This window comes from Nilaparvata lugens, chromosome 10 (genome assembly GCF_014356525.2).
Source record: "Nilaparvata lugens isolate BPH chromosome 10, ASM1435652v1, whole genome shotgun sequence".
NCBI lineage: Eukaryota > Metazoa > Arthropoda > Insecta > Hemiptera > Delphacidae > Nilaparvata > Nilaparvata lugens.
The window spans coordinates 5985366-6005466 of record NC_052513.1 but is presented as its reverse complement, the minus strand read 5'-3'; the positions used below and the strand labels follow the sequence as shown (position 1 = coordinate 6005466).

Genomic DNA, 20101 nt, shown 5'->3' with positions numbered 1-20101 from the left:
TGTTATAATTATTAAATCATTTATGTAACTATTTGGAAAATGGTAAAAAATGTTTATTTTGATTTATGAATAAAATAAATCTATCCAAGGCAATGAGCTAGAAATAAAAATTCAAATCTTTACAAAAATTACCGCCAAGTATTTGACCAATAGAAAACCAGACTTGTCATCAACACACAAAAAAAGGAAAAGTTGTACAGTTGAACAGCTGGTTCGCAGTCTCATGACATTCGTCTGCCGTTCTGCTTCTGCTTTCTGCCTTTCGCGTTGTTTTCAAAACAAACAGTAATGTGCTTTTGGCCATGAGTTTTCAAGTAATTACGCTAATTTGTTACATGACTTGGACAATTGACGCAGAATACAACCTATCAAGATTGTTTTATAATCATTAGAGTGTTTGTCCGATCAAAACAACTCATTTAACTGTTGTTTCTTGTAGGTAAAGTTTCATTTATGTAACGGACGTGATTTTGGGTTGCTGTGCTTGAATGAACTAGTGTCGAATTCTAAAAAATTCTTCATAAATTCAATATGTCAAACAATAGATTGAAAGTAATAATGCGACACATTATACCTTGGAAAACTGATATTGTATCCTTATAATGAAAGTTGTTTTGTGCCATAGTTTTAATGAAGTATCGCTACCTAAATTGATAATATTTTGGTGTTGGTAATATATTGTCTCATTTTTATGATTGGTTAATTTTTACTGTTATTCTTAACAACTATTGACTTATAATATTACCATTTACATTATATGTAAAATTTCTTGAAGATACCTATAGACTTTAAAATGGAAGTGAAGTAAAAATAACGCTTTTAGTTTTTACTTTTATTTAAAACATTTCATAAACATCAAGCTTATTAATCTTAAGAATATAAAATAGTTTTCAACCTATTCATATTGAACTGAACAAATAAGTCTAGAAAGCAGTTTTTGTCTACTGTATTGGTTGACTATACTGTAATTTATAAGAGTTTCCAACTGCATTTCTTTTACCTGTTAGTAAGGATTAACCTTCTAGTCGTGACCCTATGTTTTCCTGACGTTAGTCGTGACGCTGGGTCCCAGGGACCCACTTCTTTCATATTTGATATCTCAATATATTTCAAGATTTAATGTTTTTCTATGATTCCAATATGTTCAAGGGTTATTGATGAACGCAACGAGCACTTATGTAAAGCAGAAATCGATCTCTATTATAATTATAAACATAATTTATAAAACCTTGCATTTTTAGGGTAGTGAAAAGTAAAGTTTGGTTATTATTTTATATAAAGTGAACAAAAAATTATAGTGATGGATACTATGATGGATCTTACATGCAACACTACTAGAAAGATGGGGAAAAATTGGAAGGTCATAGTTCACTCTTAGGGTAGTTTTTATCCTACCCTCAAGTTCATGTTGCACAATCTTTGCAAAACTTATGAAATTATAGTGATGAATATTATTATAAATCCTAAAACCTACATGAAACACTACGTACTAGAAACATGAAATATATATAAGATCATATAAAGTTCACTTTTAGGGGAGATTTAGTATCCCTGGGATCACATGAAGTTCATTGGTTTCACTATCATCCTACTCAGGGTCAGTATTCTTATCTTAAACTACAAATTTATTTTTATCATCACTAATGTCATTGGAATTGAGATCTAGAAGTCAAATTATTGTACAATTTGTTTTGAAGCCTCTGTTCAAAATGTACATATTGACTGCTTGAATCCAATCAGTATCGCATAAAAATGTGCATTTGGAAAAAATGAAAAAAGTTACGTTAGTCGTGACCCTTGGGTCCCAGGGACCCAAAAGTGTCATTTCACGAAAACAACAAGTCACAGAGCACTAACACTCTACATCAAGTTCAAGTGTCTACTGACATAAATATAAATTTACATGGGTCACAATAGACAGTAAAGCGAACGGAAGCAACATTATAACTAAAACAAAAATTTCCTGGGACCCAGGGTCACGACTAGAAGGTTAATAATTCAATTAATCAACATTGAAAAAGTATGTTTAATTTTCCCAAATTTTTCTTAATTTAAATATTCAGAAATCAACGTTGACATCTTCAATCGCAGAAGAGCTGACTGTTAAAAGTCCTTTTGAACTATCACTTAATAACAATAAATTATTAAATGCTGATCAGCAATTATTCTACGAAGAAAACGGCTACTTGGTCATCAGGAAATTGGTTGACGAGGAGACACTACATGAATGCAGGTCTGTAAATATATTTCCTAATTTCCTACTATAATTACATGTAATTTTCAAAACATATTCTAATTTGTTTATCCAGTTTAGTAATCCTGGTTTGCTGTAGTGAGGTCCACTTTATAATGGCAGTAAAGAAATAAAGGAGAACAGCGGTGCCGATTCTCTGCCTGCTACTGTCTTCTTTAGAGGAAAGCTGAAACCGGGATATCTGATGTAATATTTACTGTTCATTATTGTTTAAAATAATCAATCAATCATATTTTATTCGACAAGAAAAAACATATTTTTCAATAATTAATTAAATAATACATTTTCATAATTGAGCTTGAATATTTTGTTGATTAATTATATATATCCACATTGTTAAAAAACGATCTGGCAACGTTGCAGAGCTAGAAGAGAATTGTGATATCAGCTTGGTCGAAAGATAGACAAGGATAGCAACACCAATGATAATCATATACAAACTGCCATTATTATAACCCCTCATTAGTGACCTCACTATAGAGGCTACTATAATCTAATAAAGTCCAGTCACTATAATACATTGGTGCATGCAATTTATATTGTAGTTCTGATTTTTTAATATATTATTAGGGTACATAAGAGAAGTCCAGAACCAATTTCTTCATGCAAAATTTCCTTGTGCTAGATACAGGGTGGCCCATAAACCTCGTATTTTCGGCTCATTTTCCAGTTTTCAGCTATTTCTGCCAAATCTTGTAATCGGAGAGAAAAATTTGCTCTCGACTTTTTTTTAGATTATAAAATTCTGAATAAAATGAGATTATTCGGAACTCTCTATCTCTAATAAGTGCTGAGTTATGATTTTTCAAAAATTAGTAAAATTTGAAGAAAAAAATCAATTTTGATGAATTTTAGTTTTTGATCAACAATATCTTCCGATTGTTACCATTTAGATGTATAATTCAAAATCTCTCTGGGCGTATTTTTGTGCTCTACAATCTGAGATCAGGTAGAGCGCTATATCTCATATAGATTTCCAGGTACACCTGACAACAATGCTCCTTGTTGAAAATGCTCCAATGTGAAAAACAACTAATTTTCAGCTTCAACCATCATCACCAACTACATTGTCCTCACATTGATATTTCGCACAATGACATAAGTTCATGAGATCATGATCTATGAGAATCACCCGTTAGCACTTAATTCCAGTATCTCCTAGTGGAGAGGCGCTTAAGGACACCTCAACGATAAAAATTTCAAACACAATGCTCAGATTTCATCGTACTACACTTCATTCTTCTCGGCGCGTCAAGGCGGTCCAAAATCATACATTATAAGTCAAATTCGGTCGAAAAATGGAAAATTTATTTCCATATAGAGTGTACTAATCCCAATACACAAAAAATGGCCAATTTCTATATTCAAATCTATATCTTGGTATCTCCCTATTATAAAAATCATCACTTGATCTTTAAATGTACAATAGAATTTTCTCTTTTATCTGCTGTAAACGATTCATAAAAAAATTTGTTCGTGAAGTAAGATTTGATTGTTGAAAAAAATCCGGAAATTGTAGATATTTTTCTCATATTAACGGTTTTAGCAGTTTTATGATAGGGAAAAGTGGATTCCCTGGATTTAGGCAACTGATGATTAGATGGATTTTAGGCAACTGAGCTCGTAGAGGATGAATTTATCTACAATTTGGAATCAATCGTGAGGTTCTATGATGTATCAGACTCGTTTTAGAAACTCTTGATCAACAGTAAAATCACGAAAAAATGTGAAAACTGAAATCGCCATTTTTAAAATCTTCTGTAACTTTTGAATTGTATATTGGAATCGAAAGTATTATTTATTGGAGTGGGTAGAGGGGGACAATTTTCACATCCTCACTAGATTTGGAAATTTTATCGGAAGTATTTCACAAGACATGCAGCTTTGAATATAGAAATTGGCCATTTTTTTGTGTATTGGAATATGGGCTTAAGTACACTCAACAATAGATTTTCCATTTTTTGACAGAATTTGACTTATGATGCATGATTTTGGACCGCCTTGACGAGCCGAGAAGAGTAGTACGATGAGATTTGAGCATTGTGTCAAAAGTTATAAGTGTTTGAAATTTTGATCCTGGAGGTGTCCTTAAGCGCGCTTCTCCACTAGGAAATACCGGAATTAAATGCATCTAACGGGTGATTCTCATAGATCATGATCTCATGAACTTATGTCATTGTGCGAAATATCAATGCGAGCACAATGGTTGGTGAAGATGGTTGAAGCTGAAAATTAGTTGTTTTTCACAATACAAGGAGCATAGTTGTCAGGTGTACCTGGAAATCTATATGAGATATAGCGCTCTACCCGATCTCAGATTGTAGAGCACAAAAATACGCCCAGAGGGATTTTGAATGGTAACAATCGGAAGATATTGTTGATCAAAAACAAAAATTCATCAAAATTGATTTTTTTCTTCAAATTTCACTCATTTTCTGAAAAATCATGACTCAGTACTCATTGGAGATAGAGAGTTCCAAATTATCCCATTTTATTCAGAATTTTATAATCTAAAAAAAAGGCGAGAGCAAATTTTTCTCTCCGATTACAAGATTTGGCAGAAATAGCTGGAAAATGAGTCGAAAATACGAGGTTTTTGGGCCACTCTGTATCTAGTACAAGGAAATTTTGCATGAAGAAATCGGTTCTGGACTTCTCTTATGTAGGTATCCTAATAATATATTAAAAAATCAGAACTACAATATAAATTGCAAGCACACCCCCTTTTTTGTCTATATTGACTGGACTAATAGTGATATTCAAAGAATTGTTGAGATTTTAGTAGTACTTTAAGGTGCACGTTCGGTGTGAGCAGTTTTTTCGTGTGTGCTATGCTAAACTTTGACATAACAAGTCATTAAGGAAAGATGTTTGATTGTATTATGTCTTGATTTATATTTTTTAAAATGAATTTAGCAGAAATTTCACAAACCCCTATTATCTGTAATACGATTGAATAATATATAATTTACTCTTTTCTAAAGATTTTTAATAATATACCAAGGATAAAGGCTTTATGGACCTTTTATAGTTATGCAGCGCTTCAGAGTTAGCCTAGATTAATGTTTTTGGTAAAGTAATAAGATCAAAAACGTTAATCCTTTATTTTTAAATCTTTTCTGACCAGTTCCAATGAAATTATCATCTAGCAATTAAGTAAGGGTTTTTCATATTTTGAACTACTTGGTGTTTATAGAATGATCGAAAATTCAAGCACCTGCAAATCTCAAATTAGTTCTTATTTGGGCAGCGTGATTTTCCAACCACTCTGTAGTCATCACAGGTCCATAATAAGTCCCACCTAAATTTCCTTATAGTGGGTAATGAAAAAATCGTATTATTTTATTTTGAATGCTATGTACTGTTAAATAATTATACCGTTCACACTAGTATTTAGTTACACATTGATATAACTATCCTTTTATATTAATTTCAGTCCAACGATAATCATCATTGCTGATTCATTTTAATTATATTTTTCAGAAATCATTTCGTCGATATTTGTGAAAGACGTTACCCCAAGGGTTCAATGATTTTAATGAAAGATATATCGCTGTCCAAGCTTGGAAGAACAGGAGAGTATTTGTACAACAAGATCCAGGATCTTATTTGGGATGAAGTATTTGAAACGTACATACTGCATGATACTGTAAGTATAAGACATACAGGATACAGAGAATTTGAGTTAGGCTATCAATTCTTTATACCTTTAGACCACATTGAATCAACTAAGCAGTCAGTCTTCAAGCAATAGGTCTTATCAGAGACAAACACACTTACGCTTATCCTTTCTCTATGGTATTGGTATTTTGCAGTTGTAATGCATTTCATAATGAACCATTAAATAATAAAGACCAATATTATTCAAAAATCCTGTATTCTCTTTGCAGCTTCTAGATTATGTGGAGAGCTTTATCGGACCAAATATTAAAGCAGTTCATTCTATGCTTATTAATAAACCTCCTGATCCAAAAACATTGACATCCAGACATCCATTACATCAGGTGAGAACTTTTTGGTCATTGGTATTAATAAATATTTCAAGTATAGCATTGTTCCTTTCATAGGAATAAGGAGTGTAAATTTGAGGTGAATTCCAGTCATTGTCAAAAAACGTTTTGATAAAAAAATATTCTTAGTTATTAAGGATTGTCATAGTTCAGCAACGTTACGGTACTTATTAATTAAAATATAATTTTATGATTACCTAATGTTTACATATACATACAGTGACCTCTTAGACCTCGGAGAATAGTCGAGATTTAGTGACTCCACCTCCAACCTTATGCAAGTATTTCATCATATTAAATATTTTTCCAATTCTCATCTCTCTACTGAACTAAATTTGTCTCCATTTGTGCCTAGTACCATTTTATTTCATATATTCTACTCTTTATTATTTTTTTAAAGATGTAGCAAGTAGTGTTGGATGATATGATTGAAAACTTATTTATAATGAATTATCGTTACTGAAGACATGATAGAGTTTGAAAATTTGTTCGCATGATTTTCAAATTGTTCATGTACACTGGTTGCATAAATGTAGAACATGCAAAATTTCTTGATTCGGTACACCTATTAGCACTTCTATAGTAATCGTGAAGTATTCATCCAATTGTTGTATTGTTTCCATTGGTAATGGAGCATCTGAGTAAATAATAAGAAGCGTCATATTTGTAAAATTCATAAATAGAATCAGTTCACTTTAAAAATGAGTATGCGACTTTTATTTCAAACAATTTTCAGTTGAATACGTTAAATTAATAAAAGCACAGAGAAACAATAAGGTTTTTGTCTATGCTTTCACTGTAATAATAGCAAGCTCATCGAAGTACACTCCATACAAAATGTTCTCAGTCTCAGTCACTATGAAATTGAAGATTCAAGCTATAAAAACATTCAAACTGATGAGCCTTTGAAATAAGATTTGCATTGTTGTTATTTATTACATAGACCATGCATGTTTGTTATTTGCGCTGACAACAGACAATATAATGTGAAACATAATGATTGATGAATTAATCAATCAAAAAATTTCTACAGCAAGAAAAGAATAATTTAATCAATGTTCATTTTTGTAACATTTACATTCAAAATAGATGTAAGTGCTTGCAGAATATACTTTAGCTCCAACATAACCGCAATCAAATTCGGAATAATCATTCACCTCTTAAAAAATATTTGCAACTAAATTGCTATTCCCAGACTAGCCAATAACCTATGTTAAAATGTCAATCTTTTTAGGAAAATGTATTACGTTACTCTCCAATACGCTTTGAATGATGACATCTAATGTTATTTGATTCATCATTTGATATTCAAGATTTAAAAAACATTCTATTTTTTACTACAACTCTATGGCCCGGTTGCACAAAAGCTGGTGATTAATTCCACGAGAACCAATCAGAGAAAGCGTTTTTAAAAAGCCGGCTTCTCTGATTGGTTCTCGTGGAATTGATCACGGTTAAAATTTAATTGGCTTTTGTGCAACCGGCACTTTGTGTTTTAGTTGTGTTGTTAGTTATTTTTCTCAGTATTGTAAAGTATTGTTTATGTGATTCTTTATTTGTAATGAATTATCGTTACTGAAGACATGATAGAGTTTGAAAATTTGTTCGCATGATTTTCAAATTGTTCATGTACACTGGTTGCATAAATGTAGAACATGCAAAATTTCTTGATTCGGTACACCTATTAGCACTTCTATAGTAATCGTGAAGTATTCATCCAATTGTTGTATTGTTTCCATTGGTAATGGAGCATCTGAGTAAATAATAAGAAGCGTCATATTTGTAAAATTCATAAATAGAATCAGTTCACTTTAAAAATGAGTATGCGACTTTTATTTCAAACAATTTTCAGTTGAATACGTTAAATTAATAAAAGCACAGAGAAACAATAAGGTTTTTGTCTATGCTTTCACTGTAATAATAGCAAGCTCATCGAAGTACACTCCATACAAAATGTTCTCAGTCTCAGTCACTATGAAATTGAAGATTCAAGCTATAAAAACATTCAAACTGATGAGCCTTTGAAATAAGATTTGCATTGTTGTTATTTATTACATAGACCATGCATGTTTGTTATTTGCGCTGACAACAGACAATATAATGTGAAACATAATGATTGATGAATTAATCAATCAAAAAATTTCTACAGCAAGAAAAGAATAATTTAATCAATGTTCATTTTTGTAACATTTACATTCAAAATAGATGTAAGTGCTTGCAGAATATACTTTAGCTCCAACATAACCGCAATCAAATTCGGAATAATCATTCACCTCTTAAAAAATATTTGCAACTAAATTGCTATTCCCAGACTAGCCAATAACCTATGTTAAAATGTCAATCTTTTTAGGAAAATGTATTACGTTACTCTCCAATACGCTTTGAATGATGGCATCTAATGTTATTTGATTCATCATTTGATATTCAAGATTTAAAAAACATTCTATTTTTTACTACAACTCTATGGCCCGGTTGCACAAAAGCTGGTGATTAATTCCACGAGAACCAATCAGAGAAAGCGTTTTTAAAAAGCCGGCTTCTCTGATTGGTTCTCGTGGAATTGATCACGGTTAAAATTTAATTGGCTTTTGTGCAACCGGCACTTTGTGTTTTAGTTGTGTTGTTAGTTATTTTTCTCAGTATTGTAAAGTATTGTTTATGTGATTCTTTATTTGTAAAATTTTTACGTCTTATTGATTCAAAAATATGTTGACTTGTCAGAAAACATATTCTCAGTTCTCTCTCACTAAGTTTTTGGGGTTTGTAATTACACGTTTCCATTTTCTCAATTGAAGTGATTTCTCATCATGATCATAATATTCATCATTTTCTTCTCATGTAAATCTTCTTATGATATTTATCATCCTTGTAAAGTAAATTTTGTTGTGCAAATGCTAGTTCTTTAAAAAAAAATAAAATAATTTTGTTTTTTGTAGGACTTGTATTACTTTCCATTCCGTCCATCCAACAAGATAGTAGCCGCTTGGACTGCAATGGAGTCGATTACCACTGAGAATGGATGTCTGGTAGTTATACCTGGTTCACATAAGGGCCCTTTATTGGAGCATGGATATCCAGAATGGGAGGTGATATTGAAAAAAAAATTACTCGACTAATCATATTATTTAAACAATGATATAAAATATCTGATCTACATTCACCTAGCAGGTTGTTCGCAACCCTTTCTAGTCATCCATACTTCCCTCAATAAACATCTGAAATATTTTCACTATTTGGTGGTTCGGAGCCCACTTGAACTTATTGTTGCACCATGTTTACCATAACTTGCTTACAGATTGCTGTGACGTGTATCAGTCTCCTCACTCGTTAAAAGCCATACCAATTTCTAATTTGAATAATTTCATTGTTGAATTACAATTTCTGGCATTTGACAAAGTTTTGCGAAATATCTCATTATTATACCTTCTTATTATCTTAATATCAGTGTGTGCAACAGCAATTACATATGTGTACTTGTGCAGTTGCGAGATGTATCGTAAATAAGGTTAACAAACATAATAGGCTACAATGGTATTTTATAAGTACATTTTGTTGGGCAAGTGAAACCTATTTTACACAAAAATGAATAATAATATTTTTTTCTTTGTAGTTCTTTTATTACTTTCCATTGAAAAATTGACTGCAATGACAAGAAAATAGTAGCTTGGATTTTACTTGGACACTTACTGTAATTTTTTTTTTTGGTTTGAGGTGATGTCTACTAAGCTTTATGAAAATAAACTTAAAATAAGTTTATTTATTAGTAAAGTAAGTTTATTTATTTAACTTAATAAGTTTATTTATAAGTAATAGAAGGGGTGATCGTGGTGAGAGATGAGTGGATCTACAGGTCAAGATGGGTTCCAAACCATTAGGAAGCGATTTTTCTAACTAAAATTATTTTTAGCGGATTTGGCTCATCCAGAGGTTCACGGATAAACTTTTTTTATATATACTGTAGTTATAGATTTGTGTTTGATGTGTGATTTGTTTGAAATTTACACAACTTTCTTTATTTTTTTAGAATGGAGTCAACAAAGCATACCATGGTGTTAAAGGATTAGACAGTCACAACGCCATACCATTACACATGGAAGTTGGAGACACTGTATTTTTTCATCCTCTACTTATCCATGGATCTGGCCCTAATCTTACTCAGGTATCTATTTTTTGTTCCATTTAGTCTTTTCAATTTTTCTCTTGTATCTTTCTTTCATCAATGTGTGCGGTTCCCACAGTTTATATATGATACATACTTGCTTTTGTCTTTGGACCCAGCTAGATAAACTAGGTAGTTGTTTTTGTTGTTTGGCTGAAAAATTGGCTCAATTCATTCAAGTTAATCCTGTTTAAAGGTGCGTATAGATTTACGCGCCTCCAACACTCTCCGCACTCGCTCCGCAATCGCTTCGATCATGAAAATTACGGGAGATGTTAGCTCTTCTCGCGTTCCACTCTTGCTCCCCGGTCGATCATCAATCGATCTGCTCGAGTGACGTTCGATTGCGGAGCAGAGCGAAAGTCTGTAGTACGCACCTTTAGAAAAGCAAGTAACATTAGAATCGTGTTCAATAGTGTATCGCCTAAACCATTCCTTAAAGTGTAGATATTTTACTAAAATATTTATTTTGATTTCCAGGGGTTTCGGAAAGCTATATCATGCCATTACGCATCATCCGATTGTTACTATATTGACGTGAAGGATACGATACAGGACAATATTGCCAAAGAGGTTGAAGATATTGCTAGAAAGCGAGGTTTTGATGGCAGCTTCAATGTAAGTTGAAATATTAAAAAGTATTTAAGGAAGTACTAATAAGATGATCAATCATGATAAATTAAGTGATTGCTTTCATGGATTACCCTTGTAAATTGCCTTGTAAAAATGAATTTTTCAAGAAGCCAGAAATGAACCAAGGGAATATCCTTGAAACCCTGGAAAAATTAACTAGTTGGAAGCTGAAAATATGATGTCTTATCATCTAATTTCTACTGCAGTCCAGTGCTCGATAACCTTCCCCCGACCATCTTTCTCCACTTTATTACCCACTCAAAGTTAGTAATTCATCGTCAAAACACATTATGAAAGTTTACTGTGGATGACAATTTCTTCTCGTGAAACCAGTTTGGTGAGCTGGTGAACTAGTTTCTGAAATAAATGTATATTTATTTATTTATTCATTCATTGCACAAAACACTATAATCATAATTATATTATATTGCTGTATATTGATTATTGTTGATAAAAAGACTGAGTGATGTTTATTAGTAATATTTTTGATTGCTTAATATAAAGTATACGAGTAATTCTTGTAATACAGAACATTAAATTAACTTTCTTTTCTCTATATTTTCAAATTCATAAATGAACTAACAAGTGCAATACTGTACCGTACTCCAAATATATTTGTATAATTCAAATTTAGATAGAATCTTTAGAATGCAAAAGGGAGCTGTGAGAGCGATAAAAGGGTCTTAAGCCATTAGAGTCCTGCAGAGAGTATTTTAAAGATATAGGACTAACTGTGCCTTCACTGTACATTTTCGAAGTGATTATGTATATAGAGATGAAAAAATTATAATAAACTGTGACATACATTATGACACTAGAAATAAGAGTAAATTTTCTGCACAATACCACAGGACAGCTCAGTATGAAAATAAGCCTTCTTATATGGGTATGAAATTTATGAGTAAACTGCCGTCGGCTTTGAGAGAAAATAAGAATAAGGGTATTTTCAAAAAGCTATTGAAAAAATATTTAGCAAACGGGGTTTACTACAGTATTCAAGAATTTATGGATTGAGAATGAGGCTTTTGGGAGGGTTAAATTGTAATGTACATTGTGGAATGTGATGTCTATATGTATTCTTTTATTTTTTGATAAATAGTCCTTGACGATTTCTTATACTCTTTAAAGAGTCTCCAGGAAGAAAATTCAAACAAAATCAAATCAAAATTCAAGTCAAAATCAAACTTCTCAGTATTTATAATTCAAGACTCTTGAGTCTTAAAAATGTAAGTAGAAACAGAACTTATTTGAACTAAATTCGTTTAAATTTTGGAGAGAAATAGTTTCATATCAAGCCTGTTGATTCTCTCCTAATCATTGACTTTATTTTGTATGTTTGAATAAATCAAAGAAATTTAGAAATCCTACACTAACACTGCTTTGGATGGCTCGTTGGAGTAAGTGATAAAGCACCGGTCTAATAATCAAGAGAACCCAAGTTCGAATCTCGACCGGGGCACAAGTTTTTGACCACAGCACAATCACATAGATACGGCCACCCCGTCTTTCGGAGGAGACGATAAGTCGTCGGTGTCGACTACCCAAAAAGTAGTCGTCATCTCTCATCATCATCCCTCTCATTCATTACCCACGCACAAGCCTAAGAGCTTATGTGGACATCAACCTCAGTATTATTATTACTGCTGCTTAATATTAAACGAAAAGATAAGGCAGTTACTTCTTTTCCATTATTAAAGGACTTATGAAACAGGCCTTGCCACTGATAAAGCATATTTTAATCATTCAATCGGCCTTCTTGCTATAATTATTATCACTTGAATATCTAATTTGAATGAGTGATTATACATACATTTTTGTGTTTCCAGAATATTTGGCAAGTGAAGAGCAGACTGGTGCGTGGAGAAGAAAACACTTTATGACAAGTCTAAGTTGGTGTGACTGAACATTTGTTTTTATTAGAATGCTTGAATATTCTATCTACTTTTAACCTCTATCCAGGTACTATTTATAGAAAATAATGCTATTCTCTGTTGTATTATTTAGCTTATTCTTTTCCTTCTATATGCTGTCCGAATATTCTTTTCAAATACAATTTGAATGAACCATGTGCTCAGTGGATTAGCTGCATTGATCAAACTCTTCTCTGGATTTATTCGTTTTTCAGGTCTTTTTACTTCCCTTCCCATTTAAAAATTTTTATCAGTTCTCCATTTTTTTTAGCACAAAAGAACGTTCATCCATGAACTAATACATTTAAATTTCAATTAATTTTCTTTCAAAATTGATTTCTTCCGTCCACCTCTCACACTTTGTTATTTTGAAAATTTATTTGTTTATAAATGGACTAAAACTGTCAAATGGTTGCCAAAACCCCTTTTCTATTTTTCAGTTTCTTTCTTGGAATTTATCCAGGCTAAAATCTTCCGAAGCTTTAGCAGCCTGTACCTGTACACAAGGACAATAGTAGCTTCCACTAACTGCTGCGGTAATGCAGAATTGGAAATGTAATGTACATTCGAATTCCGGAAATTTCCCAATTCTACTAGTAAAAGGTACTGACTATTGTCCCTGTGTGCAGGGACTTAGTGCTATGCACATAACTATATATGTAAATATATTTTTGAATTTAATGTGGTACCATTTTACTCAATTTCTATAATCCTGTACTTCCTTGGTTTATTCAATAAAAGAAATAATCTATTTTACAAATAAAAATATACAGTAAACTTATTAAATAACATTTCGTTTTATAAAAATAAGAATAATACCGTAATTGTTGAAATAATACGGTAATTATCAAATAAGGCAAAACATATAAAATGTTTTCATCTCAATATATTATTAGTTTTCATGAGGTGAAACTTTTCTAAAGAACTGCACAAGTACTATAAACTGCAGAGCTCTATCTAATTGCAAATATATTTTTATGGAAATATTTTTCATTATGAGATCATGACGAATTGCTCATGAATAATATTTCTCTAATATAACCTTCCAATAAAAACACTTCACTTAAATGGACTACTGTTGTACAAATCAATAAAAACAATATGAAAACTTGTAGTACCCTTTTAGTTGATTTCAACTTGAAAATGACCTAAGTTATGGTCGAAACTAGTCGTTGAAATATTTTAAAGTTGTTAATAATAAAGGGTACTACAAGTTTTCATATTGTTTTTATTAACCTTCTAATAGTATTCTATTTTAATCTAATAATTTATTGTTGCAACAATTTATTGTTTTATAGTTATCCAGTATTAGTTGGATGCAACATTCAACTTTAATAAATAATTGATGTAATAAGTTTATTAAAAAAAAGTTTTTTAAATGAAGTTTTGGTGTTACAATACCGGAACTTAAATCTAAGATCCGCAGACTAGAAATTAAGTAGTCCTACTGTATCCTACTGAAAAGCTGGATATTCAGTGCAGCATGAACTTTCCTGGATATTTCTAGACTGCGGATCTTAGATTTAAGTTCCGGTATTGTAACACCAAAACTTCATTATTTTTTAATGACAATGAATGTTACAAATCTACCCTGATTTTTCATCTCTATCAGAAAAAAATATAATTGAAAACACATTTTTTATAGAAAAGTACCTTATTTATTTTTACAAACTTCAACAACTGTTTGAACAATGGTTGGTACATGTGCCATTGCTCCCATGCCGGTGTCTCCACACATGAGCGTTTTCGAAATACACGGTATCTCGGTGTAGCCCCAGCTTTTCAGAGTTGTAATGTGGGTTTGTGTAATCGGATGATCCCACATCCTAGTGTTCATTGCTGGACAGAATAGTAGTGGTTTGGTCAGGTCCCAAGCCCGTACAGCGCATGTCAATAGATTGTCACATAAACCCTGTTGACGAGAAAAAATAGTACTGTAAATTTCTGGCTTTCCTGTGTTGCATATCCATAATTTCTACGATTAATTTCAAACTTGAATTTTAAAATACATATGAAGTAAAAATGCATTTTTCACTTCATAAGTATTTTTAAATTTAAGTTCCTAGTTTTATCTTCTTAATATTATTCTTCTAGCAACGGTTTCTAATCGTATGCCATTTTATCCTTGTCTATGGTACTGATAAAATATCAATATTATAATTCAATTGTATTTGAAAATTTCATAATATTGCAGACATCCATTGTGGATGAAAAAACGAGTGGTCTAAGCAAAACTATTGTCACAACAGTGGCATTGATTGTCACTGAAAAAATAGAGTTAACTTGATGGTTCACAACTATCATTAATCTATTTTCTTTATTCTTTTTTACAATGAAGCACAGATCGGGAGAGAAAAACTAAGAATACCTTGTACTATTTCTCTCCCAAATTTAGGCAACATTAAAAGTCCGAAATGAGGTTATGTCTATTTTTTATTATTTTCTATTATGTGATTGTAATATCATTAGGCCTTTTCATTTCTTAAATTTTACTACTTTTTTGTATCTTGGTAATATCATATGGTCTTTTTATTTCTCTAATTTTACCACTTTATTGTATCTTGGGTTGTACGTGAATAGTATTATAGTGTATATTTTTGATCTTAGTTACATGATAAATCTAATTTTAAATGAGTAGTGAAGACTGATTTGGGCGTAATGACTGTAGTCTTCCTTTGTCTTTTAATAGACGAATAAAATCTCGGACTAATTCTAAAGGGTGAAACATATTGGAGCGGCGAATGTACAGTAGCTTCAAGCTCGAGTGTTGCATTTAATGCTTGTAATTAGATAGTGGTGAATAGTGGAGCACTGTATGTGCGCCATTCAAATAAATGCATTACATTAAACATTCTCAAGCTACCTTCGCAGCTCTACTATGTTTGCACTCAAATCACTAACTTGCTGGTGTAGTTAGTTGTTCCTTTCAAGAGTATTGATTTCCCATCGTTTGTGTTAGTCTAGCTCTGGAATTTATTAGAAAAATTTAAAAGAAAAAGTTTACGGAACTTAGAAATAAAATGATCCTCTAGTACTCACATTTGCAATTTTCGCCAATGTATTTGCATCTAAGGGGGCAATCAGTAGTAGATCCGCCCATTTTCCCAGTTCAATATGCAGGACTGGATCTCCCCTCTTGCCCCATTGACTCCACTCATCCGCGTCAACGAAAACTTCTGCTTTCTGTTTCACTTCATTCACATCAACAAAATGGCACGCTGCTTTTGTTAGGACAACTTTTATTGACAGGACAGTCGAGAGTTTTTGGAAAGCGCTGGATAGATCGCTGATTATTGACAGAAGTTGTATTGTGGCCACACTGCCAGTACAACAGATCAGCACGTTTTTTGCTGAATGCATTCTTCGAATCAATTTATCGACCTGTTCAAGAAAATAGAAGAGCCTATAGTTTGAGGAAAGGTCAATGATGTTTTGGCCAATATACAGGTTGTTTACGAACTCCCTAGGCTCTAGGCCATTGTTCCTGGGTGAAAATGATTTCTAAATATCATATTTAAATTGTCCGGAAGTCTTTAGTTTCTCACACAGCGGCCATTTTGCTTTTTTCACTAAATGAAGGTTGAACATACGAAATTAAAACTTTACAAAATCATTTATAACAACTAGACAAAGCTACAAAAAATTATGACAATTTTTCAAATTCATAAAACAACATGACGGCCATTTAAGATTTTGTTTCCTGAATAACTCAGAAACCGACGGTTTTACATAAACTTTACAAGAATTAATTTTTTTTAGAAAATGTAATTGCCTATCGATTGGTGCCAGACATTTTAAGATTGGACCAATATTAACTGAGATATGGCTATGGCAGCTTTAGTGGTTGGTGACCCACCTTTAGAGGGTTATGTAACGTTATTTTATTGTTTGAAATTACCTAAAATCGCTTACTATTAAACATGCAATGCAAATAGAGATTATTGCATCATTGAGGCGACTCTATTAGCATGCCTTGGTTTGCACAGCAATAAACTTTCAGTGGTCACCTATCACTAAGGCTGCCATATCTCAGTTAATATTAGTTCAATCTTGAAAACTCTGGTACCAATCGATAGGTAATTGAATTTTCTAAAAAAGTTATTCTTGTAAAACCAACGGTTTCTGAGTTATTTAAGAAACAAAATTTTAAATGGCCGTCATTTTGTTTTATAAATTTGAAAAATTATAATAAATTTTTTGTAGCTTTGTCTAGTTGTTATAAATGATTGTGCAAAGTTTTAATTTCGTGAAAAAAGCAAAATGGCCGCTGTTTGAGTAACTGAAGACTTCCGGACAATTTAAATAATATGATATTTAGATATGTTTTTTACCCAGGAACAATGTTCTAGAGTAATGGTAGGGAGTTCGTAAACACCCTGTATAACGTGTACAATTAAGACTAAGGGCGAGACCATATTAGGTGTTTTTCAGGCGTTTTCAGAGTCGGCAAGGCATAAAGCTCTTTTGGGCTAATTTGGTTGGCGCCTGAAAGACGCCTAATATTGTCTCGCTCTAATTGACCGATTTCTATTTATGGCAAGACGAACGGTAACATTAATAAAATTTAAGATCTTTGTAGACTCTTTACCGTGTAAATAAAGACAAACGCACACAGTAACAGACAGACCAAACGTCGCATGCAGACGTGAGCAGACATAAGCAGAACGTGTGCGTTGCCACATTCGTTAACTCGGAGAGAGTTTTTCCTCCGTCTGTTGCTGTGTGCGTTCGCTCTAATAAAAATTCTAGATCACGTTAACCAGAAGAAGAAGAATATAGATGTCACATGCATGCTTGGTCTAAATTTTAGATTCATCCACACTTAATGATCTGTTGTACAATAAAATTTCAAAAGACTCTCCAATAAGAATAAGACTTACAAAATCTATTGCGGAGGCGAATTATCCACAAAATTCTTCCTGTGATGTGGAAGCAAGGAGATCCAACACACAATACTTATTAAATTTGGAATCAATCCTAGATTTATAATCTACCGGTATGTGAGAAGGTGAAATATATTATTCAAAAGTTTGAAAACGAAAAACTGGTTTATTGTAACAAAGGATACATTTAAATAGAAACTAGAAAGTAAATAGAACCAATAATATTCAGAATATCACACTAATTCTTTCATTTGTTACTTTTTGTTTGTTCTATTGTATCTTCACTTTCACTAAAGCCCAATTTTGACCACTCTTCTTTGCTCATTAAATTATTGTCCATTCTGCATCCTAAATAGTCCTTGGCCTGCTGACGACATGCACTGTTATCCTTATTGTTCTGATTGATACACATCATGTACTTGATCATTTCTTTTTTGCACAAACCCTCATGGTCCAATGGGAAACTTCCTTTGTCTGGTGCAGTTGGATTAAATTTTTTCATACCAAACGTCATAACCGACATGTTTGGTGATGTGATATGTTCCTGAAAATTATCGAATGCATCAAAACAAGACTACATTTTCGACCTGTGGATGTTTGCATTACATTGGGACACCAGTGAGACACCAGGAATGAGGACGATGCACCTCCATTCATTCTTAAGACAGAACAGACAACAATTGTGTTTCAACTGAGGCTCACACTTGAGACCAAAATCTGCTGTCCCTATTGTAATAAATGCCATAAAAAACAATGTCTCACGACTCACTTGAACTCCATGAGTTGGAGAGAGAGAGAGAGCGTTAACGTCACACCTGGTGTCTCAGTCCTAGTTCTGTAATAAGATCGTAAGTACCAAACTAAACGGATAAACGCGACCGAATGAGAGTAAAAAATATCATAGAGAAAAATAGCATAAGAAGATATTTCATGGTATAGGTCGTTTATGTTCCAAATTTAACTCAAGCCGATAGTCCTACAGTAGTAGCTCCTTTTCATGAGGCTTTGATGCTAGTGGTCTCTTCTCATACTGTGCCGTTCTTACACTCTCACCCGGCTAAAACAGTAATAATAGACAGTAGTATACGACCTATACCATGGTATATCTAATTAAGCTATCTTTTCTCTATGCTAATATACAGTCTATAAGTTATATTTATACGGTACGTATAGTAGCTGTCAATTGGATATTCCATCTCGACATTTGGCAATATATTGGGTTTCTTTATTTTTCATTACAATAACTAACTTACAAAAGCTTGTCTTGGATTGATGAAGATTTGAATTAAACGTTCTGGTACTAACGTTCCGGATCTATACTGTGCAGTCAAAAATGTATGAAAAACAGGCCTTATACAATAGATCACATGAAGTTTATTTGTTTTAGTAACAAGGACATTTTTTTTTGATTTCTAAATGAAGTTGACAACTCAAATAATCAACTATTAAAAGTTGTTAAACCAATAATAGATTTAGTAAATACTGTAGCCTACCTTTAAAATATACAGAGAACTTGTTAGGAAGATGATAAATTATTCCTGGTTTATCAGCTTGACAGACAAAATAGCCAACAAATTTCAAACGTTCGCAGCAAAATATGGCTTCTCTTCAATAACAATTTCCAGTTATAATTATTCTTGGTACTTGCACAACTAAATAAAATTTGAATTCAGGTTTTTCCTGTTTATTACAAGAGTTTAAGACAAAATTGATTCTTACCTCGATAACTTTCTAAAAATAACAAATTGAGTTTGTCAAGATTTCTTTAAATAAAATAATTAGTTTAGTTTTTGTTTTTAATCTATTAATTTTAAACTGTAAATTTTCAATATTAATTAGATGTTTCAATTCCACAGCAAATATACACTTTTGAGGTTATATTCTATACATGCTATGCATCGTCTGCTAACAAGAATGATAATTGACAAGACAAAGTGGGACAACGACAAACTGGGACTATTGTCTTACCAAGCGTAGTTTATGTTTCAACTGGACAGAGTATTGTCCATATCTATTTTTTTATAGCGGGCCACTCACTATCCGATATTTTGACTCAACTTCATTTATTGGACGTCGGACCGTGAATGGGTTTGTTATCGGTGAGGCGAATGCTGCTAGACAAGTTGGACAAGTCTGATGAACTGTTCAATAACCTGCTGAAACGTGAGTGGTGAAAGAATTGATATAGAGATGGGTGAAAGATCCAAGGACAACATGGTGGCACAATGTAGTTGCACCAAATTGTTCACCGA

General features: G+C 32.3%; 3 protein-coding genes across 5 annotated transcripts; 1 reads left to right on the top strand and 2 right to left on the bottom strand.

Annotated features, from left to right (window-relative positions):
• The first annotated feature begins 219 nt into the window (after window positions 1-219).
• On the top strand, window positions 220-13647 carry LOC111043214 (phytanoyl-CoA dioxygenase, peroxisomal). The gene is made up of 8 exons (XM_022328113.2): window positions 220-591; window positions 2064-2233; window positions 5738-5903; window positions 6145-6258; window positions 9201-9350; window positions 10289-10423; window positions 10904-11041; window positions 12883-13647. Exons 1-8 carry the CDS (start codon window positions 532-534, stop codon window positions 12934-12936), a joined length of 987 nt encoding a protein of 328 aa, XP_022183805.1. The 5' UTR covers window positions 220-531; the 3' UTR covers window positions 12937-13647.
• Window positions 13648-14177: 530 nt separating this feature from the next.
• On the bottom strand, window positions 14178-19759 carry LOC111043229 (phosphopantothenoylcysteine decarboxylase). 3 transcript variants are annotated; one of them, XM_039436173.1, is made up of 3 exons: window positions 19343-19735; window positions 16006-16347; window positions 14178-14878 (listed from the first exon to the last, which is right to left on the bottom strand). In XM_039436173.1, exons 2-3 carry the CDS (start codon window positions 16324-16326, stop codon window positions 14621-14623), a joined length of 579 nt encoding a protein of 192 aa, XP_039292107.1. In that variant the 5' UTR covers window positions 16327-16347; window positions 19343-19735; the 3' UTR covers window positions 14178-14620. The 3 variants fall into 3 exon arrangements, with proteins under 3 accessions (XP_039292107.1, XP_039292106.1, XP_022183820.1); XM_039436172.1 differs by lacking the exon at window positions 19343-19735 and adding an exon at window positions 17847-18395; XM_022328128.2 differs by having other exon boundaries at window positions 14181-14878; window positions 19569-19759.
• On the bottom strand, window positions 17996-18389 carry LOC111043230 (cytochrome c oxidase assembly protein COX19). The gene has a single exon (XM_022328130.2). The coding sequence runs from the start codon at window positions 18370-18372 to the stop codon at window positions 18097-18099; it is 276 nt and encodes a 91-aa protein (XP_022183822.2). The 5' UTR covers window positions 18373-18389; the 3' UTR covers window positions 17996-18096.
• Window positions 19760-20101: the final 342 nt, after the last annotated feature.